Source organism: Macrotis lagotis, chromosome 7 (assembly GCF_037893015.1).
Source record: "Macrotis lagotis isolate mMagLag1 chromosome 7, bilby.v1.9.chrom.fasta, whole genome shotgun sequence".
Taxonomy (NCBI): domain Eukaryota; kingdom Metazoa; phylum Chordata; class Mammalia; order Peramelemorphia; family Peramelidae; genus Macrotis; species Macrotis lagotis.
In genome coordinates, this window is record NC_133664.1 from 92,506,775 (window position 1) to 92,530,267 (window position 23,493).

The 23,493-nt window shown below is 35.5% G+C and overlaps 1 protein-coding gene across 2 annotated transcripts in view; it reads left to right on the top strand.

Moving 5' to 3' along the window:
• The window catches only part of LOC141492698 (DNA repair protein XRCC2-like), a 43,772-nt gene that overhangs the window by 14,977 nt on the left and 5,302 nt on the right, over positions 1-23,493 (top strand). The window contains exons 2-3 of one of the 2 annotated variants that reach the window (XM_074193297.1): positions 10,956-11,037; positions 12,262-15,380. In XM_074193297.1, coding sequence (XP_074049398.1) covers positions 10,956-11,037; positions 12,262-12,395 — 216 coding nt within the window. In that variant the 3' untranslated portion in view covers positions 12,396-15,380. Of the gene's footprint in view, positions 1-10,955; positions 11,038-12,261; positions 15,381-23,493 lie in introns of those variants that run through there. The other variant, XM_074193296.1, reaches the window with a different exon arrangement.

Here is a 23,493-nt window from a genome sequence, read left to right on the forward strand (position 1 = left end):
TTGACCCACAAAGACTTTTACTCCAGGCAATCTAGCAGGAAAGCAAAATGTTAAGGTTAGTAAATCAATGGGGCATTCTTGTTATGAGAATAACTAATTGTCTTCTTTTGTTATTTAGCATGAATAAAAAGAAAAAATATATATACCCAACATTCCTTGTTCTTCTTCATAAACTTGATTGAGGCACAAAGACCTATTACTGCACACTTTTGTTATTTTTGGTGTTATAGTTCTAGAAACATTATTTTAGAGTTTAGTTTTAGAAATTACCTTGGATCTAGTCCAATTCCTTATTTTCAAATGAGAAAACCGAAACCCAGAGAGAATATGACTTGCCCAAGATCACATAGCCCGTTATGAACTGAAGTCTAGAAACTAGAATCCAGATCTCATTTTTAAGTATTTTCATATTTTTTATGTTAGCAATAAACCTTTCCAGTACATTATGGGAGTAATGTACCTTGGTTTTTAATATATACTTTATATAAACCTGAAGGGGGAAAAGTTGGAAAAAACTAATGAGTATAATTTTTATTTTTAATTGTCAGCCCAGATATTTAAAATCCTATAATTACCCTGAGAAAATATTATACTTAATGAAGTCTGAGCATTAAAGTTCACTGTTGATAATTACTTCTTCTTTTACTACCTAGAAACTAGCCTATTCTTTTCTCCCTTTAGTAGTTTGCAAATGACTAACTGTATACAAAATGTTAACAACTTTCTATTTCAGTTTTTCTATGAATCCATTTTGCTAAAATGGTTAATTTTTTTTATTTTAAAGAATTTCTAGATTTAAAGGAGGTAGGGGTTTTTTTTGGTAGTACCAGTGAGAAAATATCTATTAGAAATTTTTGCAAAAAAAAAAACCCCAAAATTTTGCTATCAGTTTGGTTACTTACATTTTTTTCTTTTTCTATGGTATTATATAAATATTTAAAAAATTAAATGTTCCTTGAACTGTCCTCAGAGTATATACATAGAAACAATGCAATTTAGCAATAGAGTATTGACTTTTCCATGTCATTTAGACAAAAGCTATTTTGAACAGATGGTCCTAGTTCAGTCCCCTGAAGGTTAATATTCTTTAAACCAGTGAAAGAAACTTAATTCCATATGTATGGATCATGCCTTAAAAGGTAAGGGAGTATTATTAGAGCAGCCAAAAGTTATAGTGGTTCAACCCTTATTAAAATTGCCTTCACTCTCCTTTCTATTTATTGCCACTCCATTTAACCTTTCCCATATTACAAGGCTCAGAGAACTTGAACTTCTGCCTGTAATAAATATTTTCACTACCTATGATCTCTCTCTTTAGCTCATTTGCTAAATATTTAGTTATTATATTTCCAACATCAAAGAACATAGGTCTTAGCCTATAAATGAAATGTCTACTTTTCTAATTCTATCAGTTAACTACTTTATTCTATTTTCTCTTCTGTCTTCTCTTAAATAATTCCAGAAATTCAAGTCTTTCATGAGACTCCCCTGAATTTTACAAAGGTAGTAATTTCCCTTTGACCATGAACACACATTTGGCTCTTACAACTTTATTCTGTAATCTTAAAGTAATCCTTTTTTGTTAATATGATACAAATTTTAACTTTTTATGTTTCTTCATTGTTTTAAGTATTGTTTACTGTTGTTGAGAGACAGTGTGTTATAGTGGCTCTTGTGGGTGGCCTGGATTTGAATCTTCCTTCAGACACTTTAACTGGAAGAACCTAGGCACCTCCCTTAATCTTTCTGAACATCAGTTTTCTTGATTTTTTCCTTTTTTTAAAAATTATTTTTATTTACTTCTTTAATATTTCCCAGTTACATATGAACATTTTTTTTTTTGCAAGGCAGTGGGGTTAAGTGGCTTGCCCAAGGCCACACAGCTGTCTGAGGTCAAATTTGAACTCAGGTACTCCTGACTCCAGGGCTGGTGCTCTATCCACTGCACCACCTAGCCACCCCCATATGAACATTTTTTTTTAAATTAAGAAAGTTAAAAAATATGCTGTAATCTGCATTCAGAGTTCATCAAGTTCTGACTCTGGAGGTGGATTATATTTTCCATCATGGATCCTTTGGAATTATCTTGGATCATTGTCAATCAGAAAAAACTGAGTCATAGTTGAATGATATTGCTATTACTTGTACATTGAACCTCAGTTTTCTTATCTGTAAAGTGGGCATTGTAGAACCTACTTCACAAGATTATTGTGAGACTCAGATGATATAAATGTGTGCATATAAAGTGCTTTGCAAACCTTAATGCATTATGTAAAATGTGATTATTACATTTCATCTCACTTTAACACATTTTTATTGATACTATTTTTATTATCTAGTTCCCATTTATCAATCTCTTTCCCAGAAAGTTATCCTACATAAAAAGAATAAAAAAGAGACAATTGGTTAAGGAAAACTAACCAACAAATCAAAAAAGTCGTGATATTTATAAATGTGTCATACTCATAGTTTCCTCCTCTGATAAGAAATTGATGCCTTCTCATATTTCTTCTTTAAATCCAGCTAACTTTGGTGTTACAATTTTTAAAATATTCTATTAGTTTTCCAATTATATACAATAGTGGTTTCTACCTAACATTTTTTGTAAGGTTTTGAATTTTATAATTTCCCCACACACATACACAGAAGGCAGTCTGATAATCTTTACATTGTCTCTATGCTATGCACTGATCGAAATTGAATGTGTTGAGAGAGAAATCATCCTTGAGGAGAAAATAAAATATTAGAGATGGCAAAATTATTGTAGTATATAAGATACTTTTTTATATAAAAAATGGAAGGTAACAGACTTTTGGTCTTGGTTTAAACTCCACAATTCTTTCTTTGGATACAGATGGTATTCTCCATCACAGATACTCTAAAATTGTCCCTTCTCATTGCATTGATGGAATGAAAAAGTCAACGAATCAACCCCATATTGCTGTTAGGGTGTACATTGTTCTTCTGGTTCTGCTCATCTCGCTCAACATCAGTCCATGCAAGTCTTTCCAAGCTTCTCTGAAATTCCATCCCTCCCTGGTTTCTAATAAAACAATAGTGTTCCATTACTTACATATATCACAATTTGTTCAACCATTCCCCCAATTGATGAACATTCACTCATTTTCTAATTCTTTGCCACCACAAACAGAGCTGCTATGAACATTTTTGTACAAATGATATTTTTCCCTTTTTCATGATCTCTTCAGGGTATAGACCTAAGAGCAGAATTGCTGGATCAAAGAGTATGCACACTTTTATTACCCTTTGGGCATAATTCCAGATTGCTCTCCAGAAAGGTTGGATGAGTTTGCAGCTCCACCGACAGTGTGTGAATGTCCTAGATTTCCCACAACCCTTCCAACATTGAACATCATCCTTTTCTGGTCATATTGGCCAATCTGATAGGTGTGAGATGGTACCTCAGAGCTGATTTAATTTGCATTTTTCTAATCAGTAACAATTTAGAGCAATTTTTTATATGACTGGTTTTTATAATTTTTAAAAATTAATTTAATTTGTAAAAAATTAACACAAGTCAGTTTTCTTCCCCCCCCCCCACCTCTGAGAAAGGTAGGGAAAACCCTTGTAACAAATATACTTGAGCAAGCAAAATCACTTCCCCGCATTGGTTTAATCTAAAAAATGTCTCATTCTGCTCTACATCTGTCATCATTATCGGAAGTCAGGAGGTAGCTAGCTTGTATAGATCATGAGTCCTTTGGGAATGGGCTTTGCATTAATGAGAGTATTGAAGTCTGAAGGATTTGTTGAGTACCTACCATGTGCTCAACACAATCCTGGAAGGCAGGGTGTTATTATTCTCATTTTACATTTGAGGAAACTGAGACAGACTGAGATTAAGTAACTTCCCATGGGTTACCCAGTTGAATCTCAAGTCTACCTAAGCCTGCTCTGTGGGTGCTCTCTTTACTGTGCCACCTGCTGCCTCTATACAATGTGTTACTGTAGAACTTGTTCCAAGTTATTTATCAGTTCAGACACGTTGTTGGAGGTTTCTCTGAAATTGTTAATTTTTATTATTTCTTTTAAAATTTTTATTTATTTAAGGCAATGGGGTTAAGTGACTTGCCCAAGGTCACACAGGTAGGTGATTATTAAGTGTCTGAGGTCAGAATTGAACTTGGGTCCTCCTGACTCCAGAGCTGGTACTCTATGCTACTTAGCTGCCCCCATTTTTATTATTTCTTATAGTATAGTAGTAATCTATTGCAGTCACATACCGTCATTTGTTCAGACATTACCTATTTGTTTTACTCTTGAGTTCTTTACCACCAGAAAATGAGTTACTGTAAATATTTTTGTACATATGGGTCCCTTGCATCTTTCTTTGATCTCATTGGGATATAGACTTATTGGTATTACTGGATCAAAAGGCTTACAAAGTCAAGTAATTTTTTAGGCATAATTCCAAAATACCACATTCAGTTTTGATTGTTCTTTCATTTGACATTCTGTTGGCCATTATGAATTGTTTTTCTAGTTCTGCTCTACTTGGTATATATTTTCTCATACTACTTGGTATTTTTTCCTATGGTGCAGTAATATTCTATTACATTCATGGACCACAAAATTTATTTCTAGTTCTTTACTACTCAAAATGCCCTCCATTTGGACTGTATAGGGCCTTTCTCTTTGTCATTGTTGTCCTTGGGATATTTATCTAGCAGTGGGATTTCTATATCGATGGGTATGAATATTTTATTCACATTCTTTTCATAATTCTAAATGGATTTCCAGAATGGTTGCCACTAGTTCACAGCTCCATCCACAGTTTAGCTTCTTTGCCCGTCTTTATGAAAATCTACCCTATATTGACCCTTACCTTATTTGCCATCTTTCTGGGGATGGGCTAAAAATTCAAGATGGCTTTAATTTGCATGTCTCTTATTAGTATTTAATATCAGACTTTGAAATTTCCAAATATGATAACCTTTTCTCAGTCCTAATCCTCCTTGATCTTCTGTGGCATTTAAGCCTATTGACCCCTCCCCCCCCTTCCTGGATAGCTCTCCTTCCTTCCTTGGTTTTTGTGATATGGTTTGCTCCTAGTTTTCCTTCTTTAAAGCTCCTTATTCTGTTTTAGTGGTTCATTGTCCTCTTCTCATCCCCCAATGTTGGTATTCCTAGAGGGTTTATTGTAGGTCCTTCTTTCTCTATAATCTCTCCCTGTTCCCATGGGTTTATATTATTTCCTTTCATGTATTAGAAGTTTCCTTAAAAATCACCCACCTGCTCCTAACTACTTGCATCTGCACCAGCTGTTCCACAGACTTGGACTTTTGCGCCTTTCAGAATGTCTCATTCTTAAAACTCCGCTCAGGTGCCTCTCTCCCTGATCTCTCCCCATCCTCTGCCAAATAGGAAAAAAAAAGCACTCTTCTCCCCATATACATTTTCCTAGAGGTCTTTGGCTGGATCTCTCATCACATCCTACCTGATACTATATATACTTTTCTCTGTCTTAACCCTCGTTGTACAATCTAAGCTTCAGGTGTGATTTTTTTTTTTAACATTGTTACCTCATGACCAGTTACCATAGTAGGAAATTCCTAGTTTGGAAACTCATTTCATTAAAATAGATCTCTTACTGAAAGTTCCTATCACTCTAAGGAGTTTCTTGAGGCCCCAGCAGCTCGATGATTTGCCTTGGGGGTCACAGGCTGGTGTCAGAAGCGGGTTTGAACCCAAGGCCAGCTCTCCAGACAGCCACTACTTCTAAGAGAACCCTTCCACATAGTGTCCGACCCACCCTTTCCAGTCGCATAATCGCCACCCTGCTTCAGGCCCAAATCACCTTGGATGAAGGAGAGCTTCCCCCTTGGCCTCTATGCAAAAGGTCTCTTCCCTCCTCCCATCCATCCCCATTTAACCTTTTGTGATTTTGCAAAGTGTACTATGACCACCTCTGACTTCTGACCTCAATGAACTCTAGGGGTTCTCAGTTACCTCAGTAAATTATCATCTCTTTGACATTCAGAGGTCTTGGGAGCCTGGCCTCCGCACCTTTCCACTTCATACTATCCTATGGTTCCTAGTAACAGATATTCTTTCCCTTTAGGCCCTCTTCCACCCAGACACATTAGCCACTTGCTCCATCACCTATCCCTGTGGTGCTCCCTCTCCTCACTTCTGCCTTTTGGAAGCCTTGGTTCCTGCTTTGGTTCCTTGACTTAAACTTTACCTTCTGCAAGAAACCTTTCCTGCCCCACACCTGTCCCTGATGGGCTTCTTCCTCTTTGGACACTTCCACTTCCAGGATCCCCGTGATTCATCTCCTCCTCCTGGCCCAGATTTCCTGCCCGGAGCCTCCCTTTGAGGGAGCATTCTCATTTCTCCTGGACTTCCCACCTCCTTTCCCCCTTTTCTTCTCTCCCTTCTTTCTCTTCCACATTGCCTCCCCCACCATTTTTCAGCTCTTTTGTGTGTGGCCTTCTCTCCTTAGACTGTCTGCTGCCTTTTGGGGGTTATAGTTGATTTCCCAGGCTTAACATATTTGCTGGCCCATCGTATTTCATGAGTGCTTGTTGGTAGACTGTCCTGATCAACTTTACTCTCACCCCAAGCTAGCTTATATTCATTTTGTGTATAGCACTTATATCACATGGTGTCGTCCCTGATAGAACGAATGTAAGATCCCGGTGGGCAAGGATTGTCTCATTTTTGTCTTTGTTCCCCAACACTTAGCACAATGACATGTAGCACCTAATTAATAAATCTTTGTTGTCTATCTGATATTTATAGAGGACTTGAAGAGTGCTTTATATATATCATTTGAGTCTCAAAAGAAAGCTGAGAGATAATAATACAGGTGATATTATAGTAGACAATATTTGATAAATGGATCTCTTAAAATTATGTCTACCCTTCTGGTAAAAATTTGCCCACGATAAAGATTAAGTTTCTATTAATATTGATGTTCTGGAGCAGCTAGATGGTACAGTGAATAAAGCACTGACCCTGGAGTCAAGAGGACCTGAGTTCAAATGTGACCTCAGACACTTAATAATCACCTAGCTGTGTGACCTTGGGCAAGTCACTTAACCCTCATTGCCTTAAATTATTTAAAAAAATTGATATTCCATTATGTGTTTTTTAAAAAAAGAGACCTCACTGTAATAAATTTACTTATATTGAACAAACATTTATTGAGTGGCTCTTCTTTGCAAAAATAATATTATCAAAGTTCATTGATGGAATTTAAAAAATTATTTTAACAAGTTGGATCTGAAAACAATAGACGCTTTTCTTTGTCTCAAAGGACCAAATGGTTTAACTGGAGATACCCAAGAGGCACTGAGGCTGTTTAGTGAGCCCCTCACAGTGGGCGTGACTGACTGATAAACCTTATGCATCTGTTGATCTTACACTCTGCACATAGCCACCCCCTTACACAAGGCTGGGGATTAACAGTTCCAAAGTTTTGAACCTGGAGGTCCAGCAGAAAAGGGATACAAGGGATACAGCTGTGGCTGGTGCCCAGGGACTTTGGATCTGATGGCCTAAGAGAGAGTCAGCCATGTCTAGGTAGAAGAGCCCTGCTCCAGGCCCCTCTCTTAGCTCAGCTGAGCAGAGGGATAGAGAAGAAGAGACTGATGAGTTTCTCCTTCCCAAAATTCCTGGAAGGGAGGCCCTCATCATTTTAGAAGAGTAGAGGTTTCTACCCCAAAATCTTTTGTGTTTCTCAATAGGAGAATTCCAGATAAGGGCCAACTCAAGAAAGGAGGAGTCAGCACCTGGCAAGAGAAGTAGGTAATGAATAGAATGAAAAGCCTAGAGAACAAAGAAAAAAAATCAGGTTTTTCTGGACTATGGCACATTAACATTCTGTTAAATTTTAAGCTAATTCAGAATTTTTCAAACTAATTTGGCCACAGCACCTTCTTGGAAAGTGTGGAGCAAAATAAAGGAAAGAAACTTATTTTCACATATTAAAACAAGTCATTGTAGCACTGGTTTGCTTGTACCTCAAGGAAGGTTCAGTCTTTGGTCCTTGAACTTGTAGGTCTTCAAATGGTTACTTGACTGTTTCCAGGCCAGTCTCACAGCTTCTCCTGGTCTAGGAGGTTTGAAGCTCTGTTATCCTCCCTTTCTTGCAGCCTCCTAATCTGCTTCCATTGTCAGTGCATCTAAGCTATCAACCCAACTGATCTAATCCAGGCCCCAAATTTTGGAATCTTTGGCCGCTTTGCCTTTTAGGAATATTCTTTACAGTCTTAGTTTGTGCTTTGTAGTAGGTCTTTTTGAAGATATAAGATTTGGTATAAATATTAAACAAATTGAGCATGTATTATGCAAGGCACTATCTAGGTGCTACATGTAGAAAGACAAAATTAACATTATCCTTCACTCTTACACTCCATTCTAAAAACCCTCCAAAGTTTGTAATGACCAGAAGATTCCTCACAGGATTGCTATGAAACAAGCACTTCATTTGAGAATACATAAGATTGATTATAATGTGATCTTTTATTATAATTTTTTTTCTCATTTATGTTTCTACTTCATATGGATTCTGATGTTATCAGCATCACTTAGAAGAGATCTTCCCACACAGGAGCCACCACTCACTCTGTAGCAGCCCATGTAGCAGTGCCACGGTGACCACCCACTGTGCAAAAGCCCAAATTTCTCATCACCCTTTCTTGTCATATTAGAAAGGAGATTTCTCAATCAGTATTTCCTTGTCTGAAATTTAAGAAAACACTTCTGGCAGCTATGTCCCACCGTGCTTTTATAGCATCATTGATAAAACACAGCATACTTTTTTTTTGCATCAGATTCCTTGATATCATAGTTGAACATTAAAAAAGGTGGATGTAATTGTGGGGGGGGCCAAACACATATAACATAATGCCAGTTTTTTGAATGTTTAATAAATGTCTTATTTACTTTATTAAAAACATCTGCAGTACTTTTTTCCTCACCAAATTGTCATATTTATAATGTTATTAATATTCTGGAGTGTAGAAAAATCCTTCAATCTATACCTAATTTTTAGAAATGATTGGCATACCTAATTTTTAGAAATGATTGGCAAATATGAAATTAGCCCTAAAGAATAATTCTTCCATACAGGTTACACTTGAGTGTTTAGTTCCTTCTTTAGCAATTCATCAATTTCCCTGAGGGACAGGTTTTTTAAAATAAATATACATATGAATATGTTCATACTGTGATTTCAAAGTATTGATTTCAGAAGCCACCCTAGTAGACTATTCTGTAATGTCATTGTATTTGACCAAAAATGTTTTTGAAACTCTTATCTGTATTTCCCTTTGTCCTTTGGATATATTATTTTGTACATGATTACCTGTGGCAGATCTACATTGTTTTTAGGGTGAATCTGAATTTGGATTCCTTTATCAGAGATGGGTCTGATGTGTAAGATTGGCCTAAATGGTTAAAATGAAATGTGATCCGGGGTAGGTAGGTGGCTCAGTGGAGAGAGCACTTGCCCTAGAGTCAAGAGGACCGAGTTCAATTCCAGCCTCACTTACTACGTAGGACCCAGGCAAGTCATTTAATCCTGATTGCCTTTAAAAAAAAAAAAGAAAATGAAATGTAATCTGTTTGTATATGTATAACATATCAGATTACTTGCTCTCTTAGGATTGGAGGAGGAAAGAATGGGAGGGAGAAAACTATAAAAATGAATGATGAAAATTATCTTTACATAATTGAGAAAAAAGGCGGGGGAAGAAATGCTATGATAATTGTAATTATTATAGGGTAAAGAAGACTTTGTATTGACATATCACACTTTTAGAGGGCACTGACAGTTTTTACAATTATTTAACAGGCTAGAAATAGCATCTTTACTATTTAGTAAGATTAGTTACAATAGGAAGCTATCCTATGATAGGCTGGCTGGGTGAACTCTTCCCCTGCCTCATAGCATTCCCATTTCCCCCTCTAAGTATCCCACAACAGCAGACTAAAACTAGTATCTTGGGGTCACTTTCTCTCACCTCTTCCCCAGCAAGACCTCAAATGAGAATAGGTTTTCTTGGGGGCGGGGTTGTCTCTTGCCTTGGGCCCATAAATCTGTAGTTACTGCCCTACCTGTGATCATACTGTAATGACAAGACTTGTTTTCTTGTTTGGCTCAGACAGAGGCTTCCAGAAATGTTTTGAATGATAGAAGAATTATTGTATTGTCTATAACCTCTCAAGCTAAGTATGTTGAAGTGCAGAATGCATTTAGGTTAATAAATACTGGTGTGACTTTTGAACTCTCCTTTAATATGCTGTATATATATGCACTCACCTACAGAGTATGAGTAACCTAACTTTCTTAAATGTTTCACCTGTGTGATTTCCCTGTTGTGTCCTTATTCCCATTAATGCAGATTGTAGCTCCTACAGTAGATTTGCCGTGCTTCCCCTCCCCTGAAAAAATAAATCACCTTGTGCCCAACCTTCTGGATAGGGAGACTCCCAAAACACAGCCAGACTGGTCTTCAAAAAGAAGGCAGAGAATCCATCACCACACTAGTATTCAAAAACTTTTCAGCTTAGTGTGGACTTTGCAGTTGTCTTTGAAAACCCATTGTTACCTGTTTTCCATAATGAAACCTTTTAATAAAGATTTATTGGAGTGGTAAAATGTTTCACACCTTTAACTATGCATCCAGTTCATAAATAAGCTAATGATCAGATTCCTGGTGATTATTGGAGATGAAGATAAAAATTATTTTTCTCCAGGAAAAACTTGTGGCCAGTTTTTCCCTGATAATATTTTAACCTGACAGTCTCCTGTTACTTGATTATCATTTTACCTCATTTTGTACTGTTATTATTTACTGCATTTTATCCCAGTCTAAAGTGTAAAAAAGGGATTGCTAGCAGTCATTATTATACTCATAAATGCAGTTGTTTAATGATCATTATGTAGAACTAATGAATTTTTTTTCTTTTTATTTGTTTGAAAGCTACTTGCTCGACTTGAAGGTAGAAGTTCTCTGAAAGATATAGAACCTTTTTTGTTTGCTGATGAAGGCTCTCCTATTCATGGTAAAAAAAATAATAATAATTTTTTTAAATGGGGTGTGGAGTTGGAAACATTTGAAAATATATCCCTTATGTTATTTTTGCACTCATACATGAGTATGTCAGAGAAATAGGTAGCAGACTAGAAAATGAAAGACTTAAGGTAATAGTAATATACCAAATTCTTTATTATAATCAATGCTTAGCCCAGTTTAGAACATAATACAGTGTCTCAGACATAGTATGCATCTAATTAATACTTGTTTCCTGACTTTTTGTTACTGTTTGGTAGTCATTGTTCCATTATTTGTGGGTAAATAATGTGAATTTTTTTTTCCTGGGGTATACTTGTCTTTTTTGCAAGGCAATGGGGTTAAGTGACTTGCCCAAGGTCACACAACTAAGTAAATATTAAGTGTCAGAGGCTAGATTTGAACTCAAGTCCTCTTGACTCCAGGGCCAGTGTTCTGTCTGCTGCCACCCAGCTACCCCTGGGGTATACGTTCCATTTAAAAAATAGTACTCTGGGGCTGCAAGGTGGCAGACACTTAATAATTACCTAGCTGTGTGGCCTTGGGCAAGCCACTTAACCCCTATTGCCTTGCAAAAAAAAAAAAGTAGTACTCTGATAAATTGCTATTTTGACATTTTAATATCCTTTATTTTACACTAACCCTTTCCCAGTTTTTCCTTTGGAATGGAGATGGGGTGTGTCAGTACCTCATGATTTCTAAGTGAACTAGCAGAGGAAACACTACCAGTTACTATTTCCTATTCCAGGAAAATTTTGTAAGTGATATCTTTGCTCAAGTTGCATATTTGTATTAGTTTAAAAGACTTATTTGTCTTCAAAATTGAAGAAAGAAGTTGAGCTGGGTGCATAGATGGGGTAAAATACAAACTGTAATCCTTCATGTATCTAGGAGTTACTTATTTGGGAACTTCATGTATTTGAAGAAAAGCCGTGGCCTGGACTGCCTTGTTCCAACTGCTCTTCCTGAATTCCTACATGTAAACCCAATTCAAATACTGTCTTTTTCATGAAACTGGCTTTATCCACTGATCTAATATAACAGTGTGCTTGCATTTCATTTTAAATATGGCGTTGTAGTTGTCTATAGTTGTCTTTTGTTGTCACTTTTTTTTGCCATAATAATGCCACAAAGATCATGGATCTACGATAATGCACTTGCCTCAGTGGAAAGCTAATAAAAACTTCCTGATGTGGCTTATTTACTTGTTTCATAGATTGCCATGGTCAAAGAATTCATCACCAAGAGGCCAGATTACTTGTGTTGAGTTCTCACTCACTAATACTGTTCTTTGGAAGGAAAGCAAAACTATGGCTGGGGACCATAGTTAAAACCTTTCCTGCATTGTAGAACCAATCGGAGCTGGCACTTTACTGACATAGTACAGGATCATTTCTCTGCCACAATTAACTTATTCTGAGTACAACAATTGGGACTATTTAGTGTATTAGAAAACATTCTGCACTTCATCAGATCCTGAGGAAGTTACCATATTATAATATAGTTCAATCACTGATGTCTGTTTTAATAACCCTGAATCATCAAAAAAGTTTAGATTTCTGTTTTGTAAGGAAACAAAATGTATAATGCATTTAAGGCAGATTTCCACCATAGAACTTAGAACTGGAAGGAATCTTAGAAATCAGCTGGCCTAACCCCTTTATTTTCAAAGGGTTAGCTGTGTTATTTATTTTTAAGGGAACTGAGTTCAATTAATACCATATTAATACCTTTGATGTTTGTTCTTTGTTCTCGAAGAAGACATGACATCAGGGAAGTGATGCCAGAAGCAAGTGAATTGGATTGGGGGGGGGCTGCTGTGCTAAGTCACCAGCTTCACATTCTCTTCCTGAGCCATCTGGGTCCAGGGGCCTTATATGGCTGGAGGACTGGAGATGGCCCTGGATGGGAGGCAGTTGGGGTAAATGACTTGTCCAAGGTCATGCAACTGGTAAGTGTTAAATGTCTGAGGCTGGATTTGAATTCAGGTTTTCCTCTATCCACTGCACCATCTGGCTGCCCTGCAATACCATGAAGGCATTACTGTGTGCACTTTTCTAGTTCCTTGTACATCAAGTTTTATTCAAGAGGGACAGAAACAGTGTGAATAAAAACATAGCTGTAATTTGGGCTATTTTATAATTATAAATAATTTATATACTTTCTATATGTTAGTGAAAAAGCAACAGCAAGAATTTAAAATATGCCCTCAGCTTGTTGAATTTCTTTCCCTCTTCTAGAGACCAAATTTTAGTCTTCCAGTTGTGTCCTTTTCTTTCTTGGATCTCATAAAGCACTTTGCTTGAATTTTATCTCTTTTTTGGGGTACTTATCTATCACTTTGTATTATAATTACTTGTATATGTCTTATATTTTTCTACCAACTATATGTTCCACAAAGGCAAGGTCTATTTCTTATTTAAACTTTGTATGCTAGTGCCTTGCACAGGGTTCTTTGTGCATAGTAGGTAGTCACTTAATATTTAATTGAATTAATTTCAATCCAAGAATTTTATTTCTTTATTTTTATATCCTTCAACATTTTTTATATTATCTTGAATTTATATTGTTTTACGTACTTTTTTAAAGGACAGTTTTATCTTCCTTTCTAGATCATAATTTTTTTGTATATAAGTATTATCTTCATTTTTTATGTTTCTATGATTTGCTTCCTTCCTACATCCCTCAGAGATTAGGCCTCTTATAGGAGAGGTTCTAAGCCTTAAGGTTGTAAATTTGTTTTGTTAATATTTTGATATTTCAGTATAATTAGTTTGCTTTGTGATTCTTCATATTTTATTTTATACATTTAAAAATATTCTGAAAAGGAGGTTTGTGACTGCTTAAAATTTGAGAGTCTTTGGGTGAAGAGGACAGTCCACAGGAATACATAGCATGTGAATGGTTATTGAATAACTGAACATAGCTTATTTAAATAGTGGCTACAAGTTACTTGGGAGAAAGGAAGAGAAATTGTCCAAATGCTGTTGAGGAAATGTCAATAATTATTACTTTCTAGATGAATTATGAAGTAGTGGGGCCCTGTGCTAGGGAAGAAATATCAAGTTTAAATAAGGTGCTCCCATAATCATGGAACTTATAGTCTAGTAAGTGAGTATAACAGACAACTATAGTACAAAATGTGAATTTATAAGAAATTATATAAGAGAGCAGCAGTCAAGTGCTTTGCTAAGTTTGGTATCATAGAGTGGCTAAAGAATGAGGGAGAAAAGGTCTTATTAGAATGGGTATTATGGAAACTTCTTGAAAGAGATGGCATTTGAATTAGATTTTTAAAGTAGGAATACAGGGAGAGGGCTTTCCAGGCATAGAGACAGAATGAGCAAATGCACTCATACATGAAAGTTCTGTGTTGCAGGAAAGGGATGATCAGAAGTTCAGTTTGGCTGAAGTGCAGACGTCATAGTAATGTTTGTTCTTCATTTTCAAAGAAGGCCACGACATCAGAGAGGTGATATCATGACAAATAAGTGAATTGGATTTGAGTGGGAGGGTGCTGTGCTAAGTTACCAGTCTCACTTTCTCCTTCAGAGTCATCAGGGTCCAGATATGAATCAGGACAACTGGAGATGGCACTGGATACAGGCAGTTGGGGCTAAGTGACTTGCCCAAGGTCATGCAGCTAGTCAGTGGCAAACTCAGGTCAGATTTGAACTCCAGTCCTACTGAATCCAAGGCCAGTGCTCCATCCACTGTGCTACCTAGCCACCCAGATTGTAGACAGAATCAGACAGAATTGGTAAAAGATAAGAATGGAAAGGTAGTGTGTATCATATTGTAGGTAGTTTTAAATGCCAGAATGAGGAGTTTGAATCAGAGAGAGAGAGATGATAGACTTTAATAAGATCATCAAACTTGACAACTCAGAAAATATTGATTAAACCCCTGCTTTGTGGAAAGGATTGCTCTAGGAGTGGGAAGTCAAAAAAAGACTAAAACAAAATAGTCTATTCTATCAAATATTAATATTAAATGGTTTAGTTATTTAAAGCTGGAGTATTTTTGATAAAATGAATGTTTAAGAGTGCAATTGATTTTCTCATGTAATAGTAGCTGAAAAGGATTTGTACATAAATTCCTATAAAAGTACTTTTGCTATGTGAATTCAGATGACACTTCAGTAGTAGATCATAAATAATAGAACTTTCGAGACATAAGAGAACTTAGAGGTTATGTCATGCAGTTGCTTGATTTTTCAAAAAGGAAACTGAGGCTCAGAAAACTTAAACAAGATGACTATGTGTATTGTTGTGGGAAGAGACTTTCTTTTTTTTGATTTATTTTTATTAAAGATATTATTTGAGTTTTACAATTTCCCCCAATCTTACTTCCCCCCCCACCCCCCACCCCCCACAGAAAGCACTCTGTCAGTCTTTACTTTGTTTCCATGTTGTACCTTGATCCAAACTGGGTGTGATGAGAGAGAAATCATATCCTTAAAGAGAAGAGAAGTCTAAGAGGTAACAAGATCAGACAATAAGATATGTTTTTTTTCTAAATTAAGGGGAATAGTCCTTGCACTTTGTTCAAACTCCACAGCTCCTTATCTGGAAACAGCTGGCACTCTCCTTTGCAGACAGCCCAAAATTGCTCCTGATTGTTGCACTGATGGAATGAGCAAGTCCTTCAAGGTTGAACATCACTCCCATGTTGCTGTTCAGGTGTACAGTGTTTTTCTGGTTCTGCTCATCTCACTCAGCATCAGTTCATGCAAATCCCTCCAGGTTTCCCTGAAATCCCGTCCCTCCTGGTTTCTAATAGAACAGTAGTGTTCCATGACATACATATACCACAGTTTGCTAAGCCATTCCCCAATTGAAGGACATTTACTGGATTTCCAATTCTTTGCCACCACAAACAGGGCTGCTATAAATATTTTTGTACAATTAATGTTTTTACCCTTTTTCCTCATCTCTTCAGGTATAGACCCAGTAGTGGTATTGCTGGCTCAAAGGGTATGCACATTTTTGTTGCCCTTTGGGCATAGTTCCAAATAGCTCTCCAGAAGGGTTGGATGAGTTCTCAGCTCCACCAACAGTGTAATAGTGTCCCAGATTTCCCACATCCCTTCCAACAATGATTATTATCCTTCCTGGTCATACTGGCTAATCTGAGAGGTGTGAGGTGGTACCTCAGAGAAGCTTTAATTTGAATTTCTCTAATAATGATTTAGAGCATTTTTTCTCTGAATTCCCGTCCCTCCTGGTTTCTAATAGAACAGTAGTGTTCCATCACATACATATACCACAGTTTGTTAAGCCATTCCCCAATTGAAGGACATTCACTTGATTTCATGGGCAAGTCTTTTAACCTCCAACTGCCCCTAAAACTCTAAGTTAGATGCAAATTGTAGAACTCAGTAGTGGAGGGAGTTTAGCTGCTAGAAGTTACCTATATATTGAAATCATAGATCTAAACTAGGTGGGAAAAGGATATTTTGAATAGCTTATTCTTTATTTCTGTGGCATCACTTTACATATTTAGTTATATCATTTGCCAAAATAGCTAGCCTTGGATCAGTGCTGTGGAAGATGAGATGTGAATAGAAGATTGCTTTATAATGTGTCATATAGTAAAATTATCAGCCCTATATTTTTCACAGTGGAACATCTTTCACTTATCTAGCAATATTCAAAGTCAGGACTACTTACCTCTATTAAAAGAGTACCTGTATCACATTCAATTTCTGTTTCTTTCTATTGTATGTTGTGTTTAGCAGGAGAATAATTTTGCTTTAAAATCCCTTCCAATTTTTACCTATTATCATATGAAGGATATTTGGTCAAAGGTACATCAATTTATCTGTTGGAAACAATAAAAGATTCAATATATAAATTGGATTCTGTGTTTTTAAAATGTGATTTCTTTGAATCAACAACAATAATAAATTTCTTATAGTTCCCCATGAGAAGTAATATATATGTATTTTGTGTATATGAGCACAGGAAGGGATTATTTATGTTTAACTTATTCTGGATTATTATTCTATATGTTGTTTTGTTCTGTATGTTCAATATTTTTCTTTTTAATTTTCTTGAAAGTCTTACAAAAATATTGTTTTTATATTATTATTATTATTCAAAGGATAACAATTTTGCTAATTATTTTTATATATTCCTGTATTTTAAAAAATGTTAAAACTCAATTGCAAAAATCAATTATCTTAATTTCATCCTGATGTTTTATTTTATTTACACATAGGATTTGGGTTTTTAATATGAATTTATCCCTGATGAATATGGTTTTTATTTAGTTGGAATGGTGATCTCATAGGTATGGGTGTCCCTCATCCATACATACTTCATCTTCTGATTTTTGTCTTTCTGTAAACTTGTACAGACTATACAGGCAGTGTGCTAGATACCTTCCTTTGCCTCTTTTAGCATCTTAAAAATACCATTGTATCAATCACATTGTCCATCTTTTGCATCTTTTTCTTCCTCCTTGACCAGATCATCTCCTTTTCTGGTGATATATATATCCCTGAATATAATTGATTCTGTTTTTAAGGAAATTGGAAATACAAACTGAAGTTCATGCTAAAGGATTGTAATATTAAAATTGCTACATTTTCTTTTTTTTCACAGAAACCAGTCTCCTTCATTTTATATGTTTTATCCTCATTACTACCTTTGTGCTTTTGTACATCTTTGTGCAGAATGTTTTTGTCTAGCCATTCACTCTATCCAAATTCTGATAATTTTTCAAGGTCTAGCTATCTTCCATGAGTTTCTTCTAATTTACCTCTCCAGTTTTTTTTTTAATAGTATTCTTCTTCATGCATTCTATGTTCCAGGCAAGTTCCCTGAATTCAGCATGCCTTAGCTTACCTTTGTATATTCATCAGTCCTGCCTGAAATGGAGACCCTCCTCATTTTTTGCCTTTCAGAATTCTTTCCTTCTTTCAAGACTCAACCTAAGTTCTTTCTCTGTGAAGTCATCTCTGACCTACCTCCTGACAGAAAAATAGAAGGTGTTCCTAGGACCTCTATACCTTGGTATTTGATGGCATTCAGTTTAGCAATTTGTTGTATTCTTCTTTATACCTCTGATTGTTTTATGTACTTCATTATTGTCTCCTCAACTCAATTATAAAGTTCTTCAAGTCGTGTACCACATCTTACCTTTATGTATCCTCCCTTAGAGTCTAGCCTTAATGTTATATGAATACTAAGCAAATACTTATTTAATATCATTTTAAAAGGGTACTATAGTTGCAAACAAACACATATTGAGAACTGTTACGTTGAAGATAATATTTAGCAGTTTTGAAAATATAGATCAAAGGCAGCTAGGTGGCACAGTGGATAGAGCACCGGCCTTGGAGTCAGGAGTACCTGAGTTAAAATCCAACCTCAGACACTTAATAATTACCTAGCTGTGTGACCTTGGGCAAGCCACTTAACCCCATTGCCTTGAAAAGAAAACCTAAAAAAAAATATAGATCAAAAAAAATATGTAGATAATCCTTGATTTTTAAAACACTCAATTCTTGCATGGCCTATAAATATGAGTGGTCTAACAAGGACAATTTTTCCCATGGGTCCTAGACTTTGAAAGAAATTAATGCCCTAAACCAGAGTTTTACTGGGGAAGAGGTAAATAACATGTTCATGTTACTCATCCATCTATTATGGACTGGGAAATAGTATGGTAAAGAAGAAAAGAGCATTAAACTTGGAATCAGGAAAGATCTAGTTTGGATTCCTGGCTTAGACACTTACTAGTTTTCTGACAATGAGGACGATTCAAAGAGTGATTTATGTATAGGAGAAGTAAGAGAGAAACTCTCTACCACACCACTACCTTTTCTTTAGACACTATGGACACTCTTAATAAAAGGGTTTCCAATCTAGATGACCTCAAACTGTCAGACTTCATCATTATCTGATTCCAGGTTTAGCTCTTTAAAGGCCTCCAGGAGTCTAGCCTGTTTTCATCATTGCTGCAGTTCCATGGGAAAAGATTATCACATTTCTGGGAAAAGATAGCAGGATGTTAACAACTATTTAAACATTAACTCATTATTTGATTACATCAAGTTCAGGAGGGGTCTGAACTCATTTAGTCTTAAGACCAACCATCCTTCTACGTGGAGAAACATGGGAAGACTTCTTGTATATGAACATAATCAAAGTGAAGTAAACAGAACTGGGAAAAGAATATACATAGTGATGGGAGCAGCGTAAAAAGAAAGAACAGCAACAAATGAAACTGAACTTAGTAGAGGTATCTAAAAATTGGAAACAAGGTAGATTCCTATTGATTATCCTATGATTAAACAAATTATAGTAAATGAATCTAATAGAATATGCTTTAAAATATGATGAATACAGAGAAGCACTGAAAACTTCTAGGAACTAATATAGAATAAAGTAAACAAGAATCCAGAAAACAATATACAGAATGTCCACAACAATTTAAAAGCAAAGAACAGTAGGTACAAATTAATTGATAAAGAAGGTTGCATAATTACAAAAAACTAGCATTATCCCAAATAATTTGTGAAAATGCCTTCCTTAGTTCCTTTTCAGAGATTGAAGGTAACTGGTATGAAACATTGTCTATATTTTCAGACTTTTTCGATGCCTTGATTGATTTTGATTTTTTTCTTCCTTTTTTTTCTTTAAAAAATTATTCTTTATGAAATGACTCTCTGGATAGGGACCAGGGAAGTACTGTTAAGGAGTAATTTAGGCAATGTAAAAAAATAAATGCTATCAGTATTTATGAAAAAAAAAAACCAAATACTATGAAATTATAATGCTCAAATTTCACCTGAAAGAAAACTATAGGGGTGGCTAGGTGGCATAGTGGATAAAGCATTGGCCTTTGGAGTCAGGAGTACCTGGGTTCAAATCCGATCTCAGACACTTAATAATTACCTAGCTGTGTGGCCTTGGGCAAACCACTTAACCCCATTTGCCTTGCAAAAAAACCCTAAAAAAACACTATAAAAAGTTGATACATCTCTCCTTTTTTAATAGAAATAGACTCTGGTTGTGAAATATTATAGGCAATGTCAGGCTTTTTCTTTGTGTTGCTTAGTTTTTGCTAAACTACTCTTTGTTATTGTTCTTTTTTTTGCTTTTGCAAGGCAATGGGGGTTAAGTGACTTGACCAAGGTCACACAGCCAGGTGAAATTAGGGGTCAGATTTGAACTCAGCTCCTCCTAACTCCTAGGTCAGTGCTCTATCCACTGTGCCACCCAGCTGCCCCTCTTTGTTATTGTTTATAATTAGGAATGATTCTTTGGGAGGGAAAGAAAGGCTTGAAAATACAACTGACAGAAAAGCCTAAAAACCTTTTAAAAGAAAACTACACTTTTTAAATTACTTAATGTTTTGAATATGAACTGTTTAAAGACATGTAAGGCAGATGTTGTATAATTATATGTTTTTATTGACTTCTATTATGTTAATGATAGTAATATATAAGAAAGATATATTAAATTTAATATATATTAAACATAAAACACTTGGGAATTCTAAAAATATAACAAGTATTAATTATTTATAATTGATAAATTCTTGAATAATGGGAACAATATTTGATGTAATCTCATCTTGTAAGATCTGCACTGCAATTTTCATTCTCAAATTGACTTAAAATAAACCTTTACTTGGAATAAGATTCTCTTAGTTCACATTTCTACTAAAAAAAATTTTTGTTTCTAAATTAGCTTTGTCAATCATCCCTTATAATTTATGTAAATTTTTTGGGGAAAATCACTGCATCAGGATCTCATCTCATATTTGCATTTCTTCTGTATTTGAGATTTACTTTTCAGACTCAGTTTATGGATGTTTGTTTCTTCTTGAGAGACTTGGTTTTAAAACTCTTTCATTTTCCTATCTTAATACTTCCCAATTATACTCATATTTTGAGAATAGGAGCTGGTACAAAATATATGTGTGTGAATTTAAGAGACAAGAGAGAACTGAGAATATAAATGAATGTGAATTCTTTTATATTTACTACTTGATATTTTTTCATACAGTAGTGTTTTTGTTTTGTTTTGTTTTTTTTAGTTTTTACAAGGCAATGGGGTTAAGTGGCTTCCCCAAGGCCACACAGCTAGGTAATTATTAAGTGTCTGAGACCGGATTTGAACCCAGGTACTCCTGACTCCAGGGCCAGTGCTCTATCCACTGTACCACCTAGCTGCCCCATGGATTTTTAAACCCATAAGAAACCAGCTTTTCATTCATGTTTAATTTTTATCAATTCCCAGTATTTATCCACTTCATCTTAATATTCAAGCCATGTGAGAAGCTTACAGATGTCAGAGTTTGCTTTGGGGTTCTCATTCCCCATTACAACTTTTTTTTCCTTGCATGACCCTTTGGACTTAATGAAATCCCATGGTTCCATAGTACATAGCTTAAGAAACAGCTTCCAGTTTTTGATGCTAAAAAGTTCAGGTTTCCTATATCAGATTGCTCATTGTCAAGGGCGGGAGGGGAGCGAAGAGAGGGAGGCAGGAAATTCAAAATCTTACCCAAAAAACGAATGTTGAAAATTATTTTTGCATGTAGCTGGAAAAATAAATATATTTTTAAAAATTCAGGTTTACCCTGTTTATCTTAATTATGTTTGTATAATTGAATAAAAGTGGGGGGGACTTGTTTCAGGTGAGTGAGGACAAAAAAGTATTACCAACTTGTTATAAGCCTTACTCTAAAATTCTTAAGTTTTTATAATTCTTTTGAGTGAATTATACTCTTGACTAAGTCAAAAAAAGTTTCTTGATAAAAGCAGTGTAGAGATTGTGTAGAGTTGTAGTTTACCAGTGATTCAGGTAAATACCACCTACCTGAGAAAAATTCCTGACTCTTTTGTGGTGACTGCACTGGAATACTGTGAAACTTTGCTTTGTTTGAAGGATCATAGATCTGCAACATTACAGGGAATTTTCAGATTAGGCAAATATTACTATTTAAATAGAGAGGATTTGACTTTTCCCCCAAAAAATAATTAGCATACGAAAAAAATGGGAGTTGATAAATAACTTGTCCAAGACGATTCCTTATGGAGAGAGAGCCCTGGGCCTGGAGTCAGAAAGACTTGATTTCAAATGCAGCCTCAGCCACATACTAGCTGTGGGACCCAGGGCAAGTCACTTCATCCCTGTCTACCTCAGTTTCTTTGGCTGTCAGATGGCGGGGAATGATGGTATCGATTTCCTGGTTTGTTGTGAGGATCAAATGAGATTACCTTTGTAAAGCACTTGGCATTCTGCCTGGCATGTGATAGGCATTTAATTTTTTCCCTTCACATAGACTATTCACTCACTATGGTTAGCAGGAAGTAGACAATAAAGATCAACAAAAATGGTAAAAACATTGTGTGGTTCTTAATATTAATTCACCTGAAATATTCTGTGCAAAAATTCTTTAGGATCTTCAGGACATCGTAAAACAGCATTAGAAACTGTTTAGTGAGCTCCATCATTTTCCTCTGAGAAACCAAGACTCAGGGTTTATTGACTTGGATATAAGCAGTGATCCAGCCAAGAGCAGGACTTCTGAATTCTATTAATTCAGAGCTTTTTCCACTTGGCCAAGTTGAAGACTATTTTAGCAGAGGAACCACATTAGTCTGTGTTAAAGTTGTCATTGTTATATTTTATACTCAAATTACTTTTTTACAAGGAAGTAACTTCTTCCTCCTTTCTAGAAGAGAATTAAGTAGTAGAATTTAGGCTTCTAGTGGGCAGGATCTGGTTTTGTTTCTGCCTCTATTTAGCTTACTGTTTTATGGTACTTGGCACAGTCTGAGTGCTTATTAAAGGTTTGTTAAATGAATTGTAAAACTTAGCTTTTAGGGGAAATTAGCAAGAAGACTGTATTCATTCTAGGATGTATTTATTCTATTTGTATAAAAATGTTTTCATTTGGTTTAAAAAAGCAAAGGATTTACTAGGAAGTTAACAAAATGCTAACCTAGAGTGAAATGCTGTCAACTCTCAATTTTTTGTGCTTGCAGAATGGAACAGATATAAATATCCAAAACAGTAGCAGTCCCTCAAAATGTATATTTATCATGTTGATTCTAAAAATTTACATTTATATTATGGTGTCATATATCCCAGGAATTCATAATATGATGCCTTACTGAATATATGCTGCATTTTTTCCAGTCTGACTTGTCTGAGAACAACACACAATTGCTGTTTTAGTCAGAGAGCAATGGAAAGGACAATACAGAGGCCAGAGACATGAAACATGAATTTAACACTTTTATTTAAATTTTTTAAATGGGGGGGAAGTTTTAGTAGATTTGTATTTTTAATGTTACAGTTTTGTGGTTACTTTTTGTGTATCCTTATATACTTGTTCCTTTCAAATTTTACTGATCTTACTGATCTAGAGCCTGTATTTGGATCAGTTTGATACTGCAAATAAAATAATTTTTGAAGACATA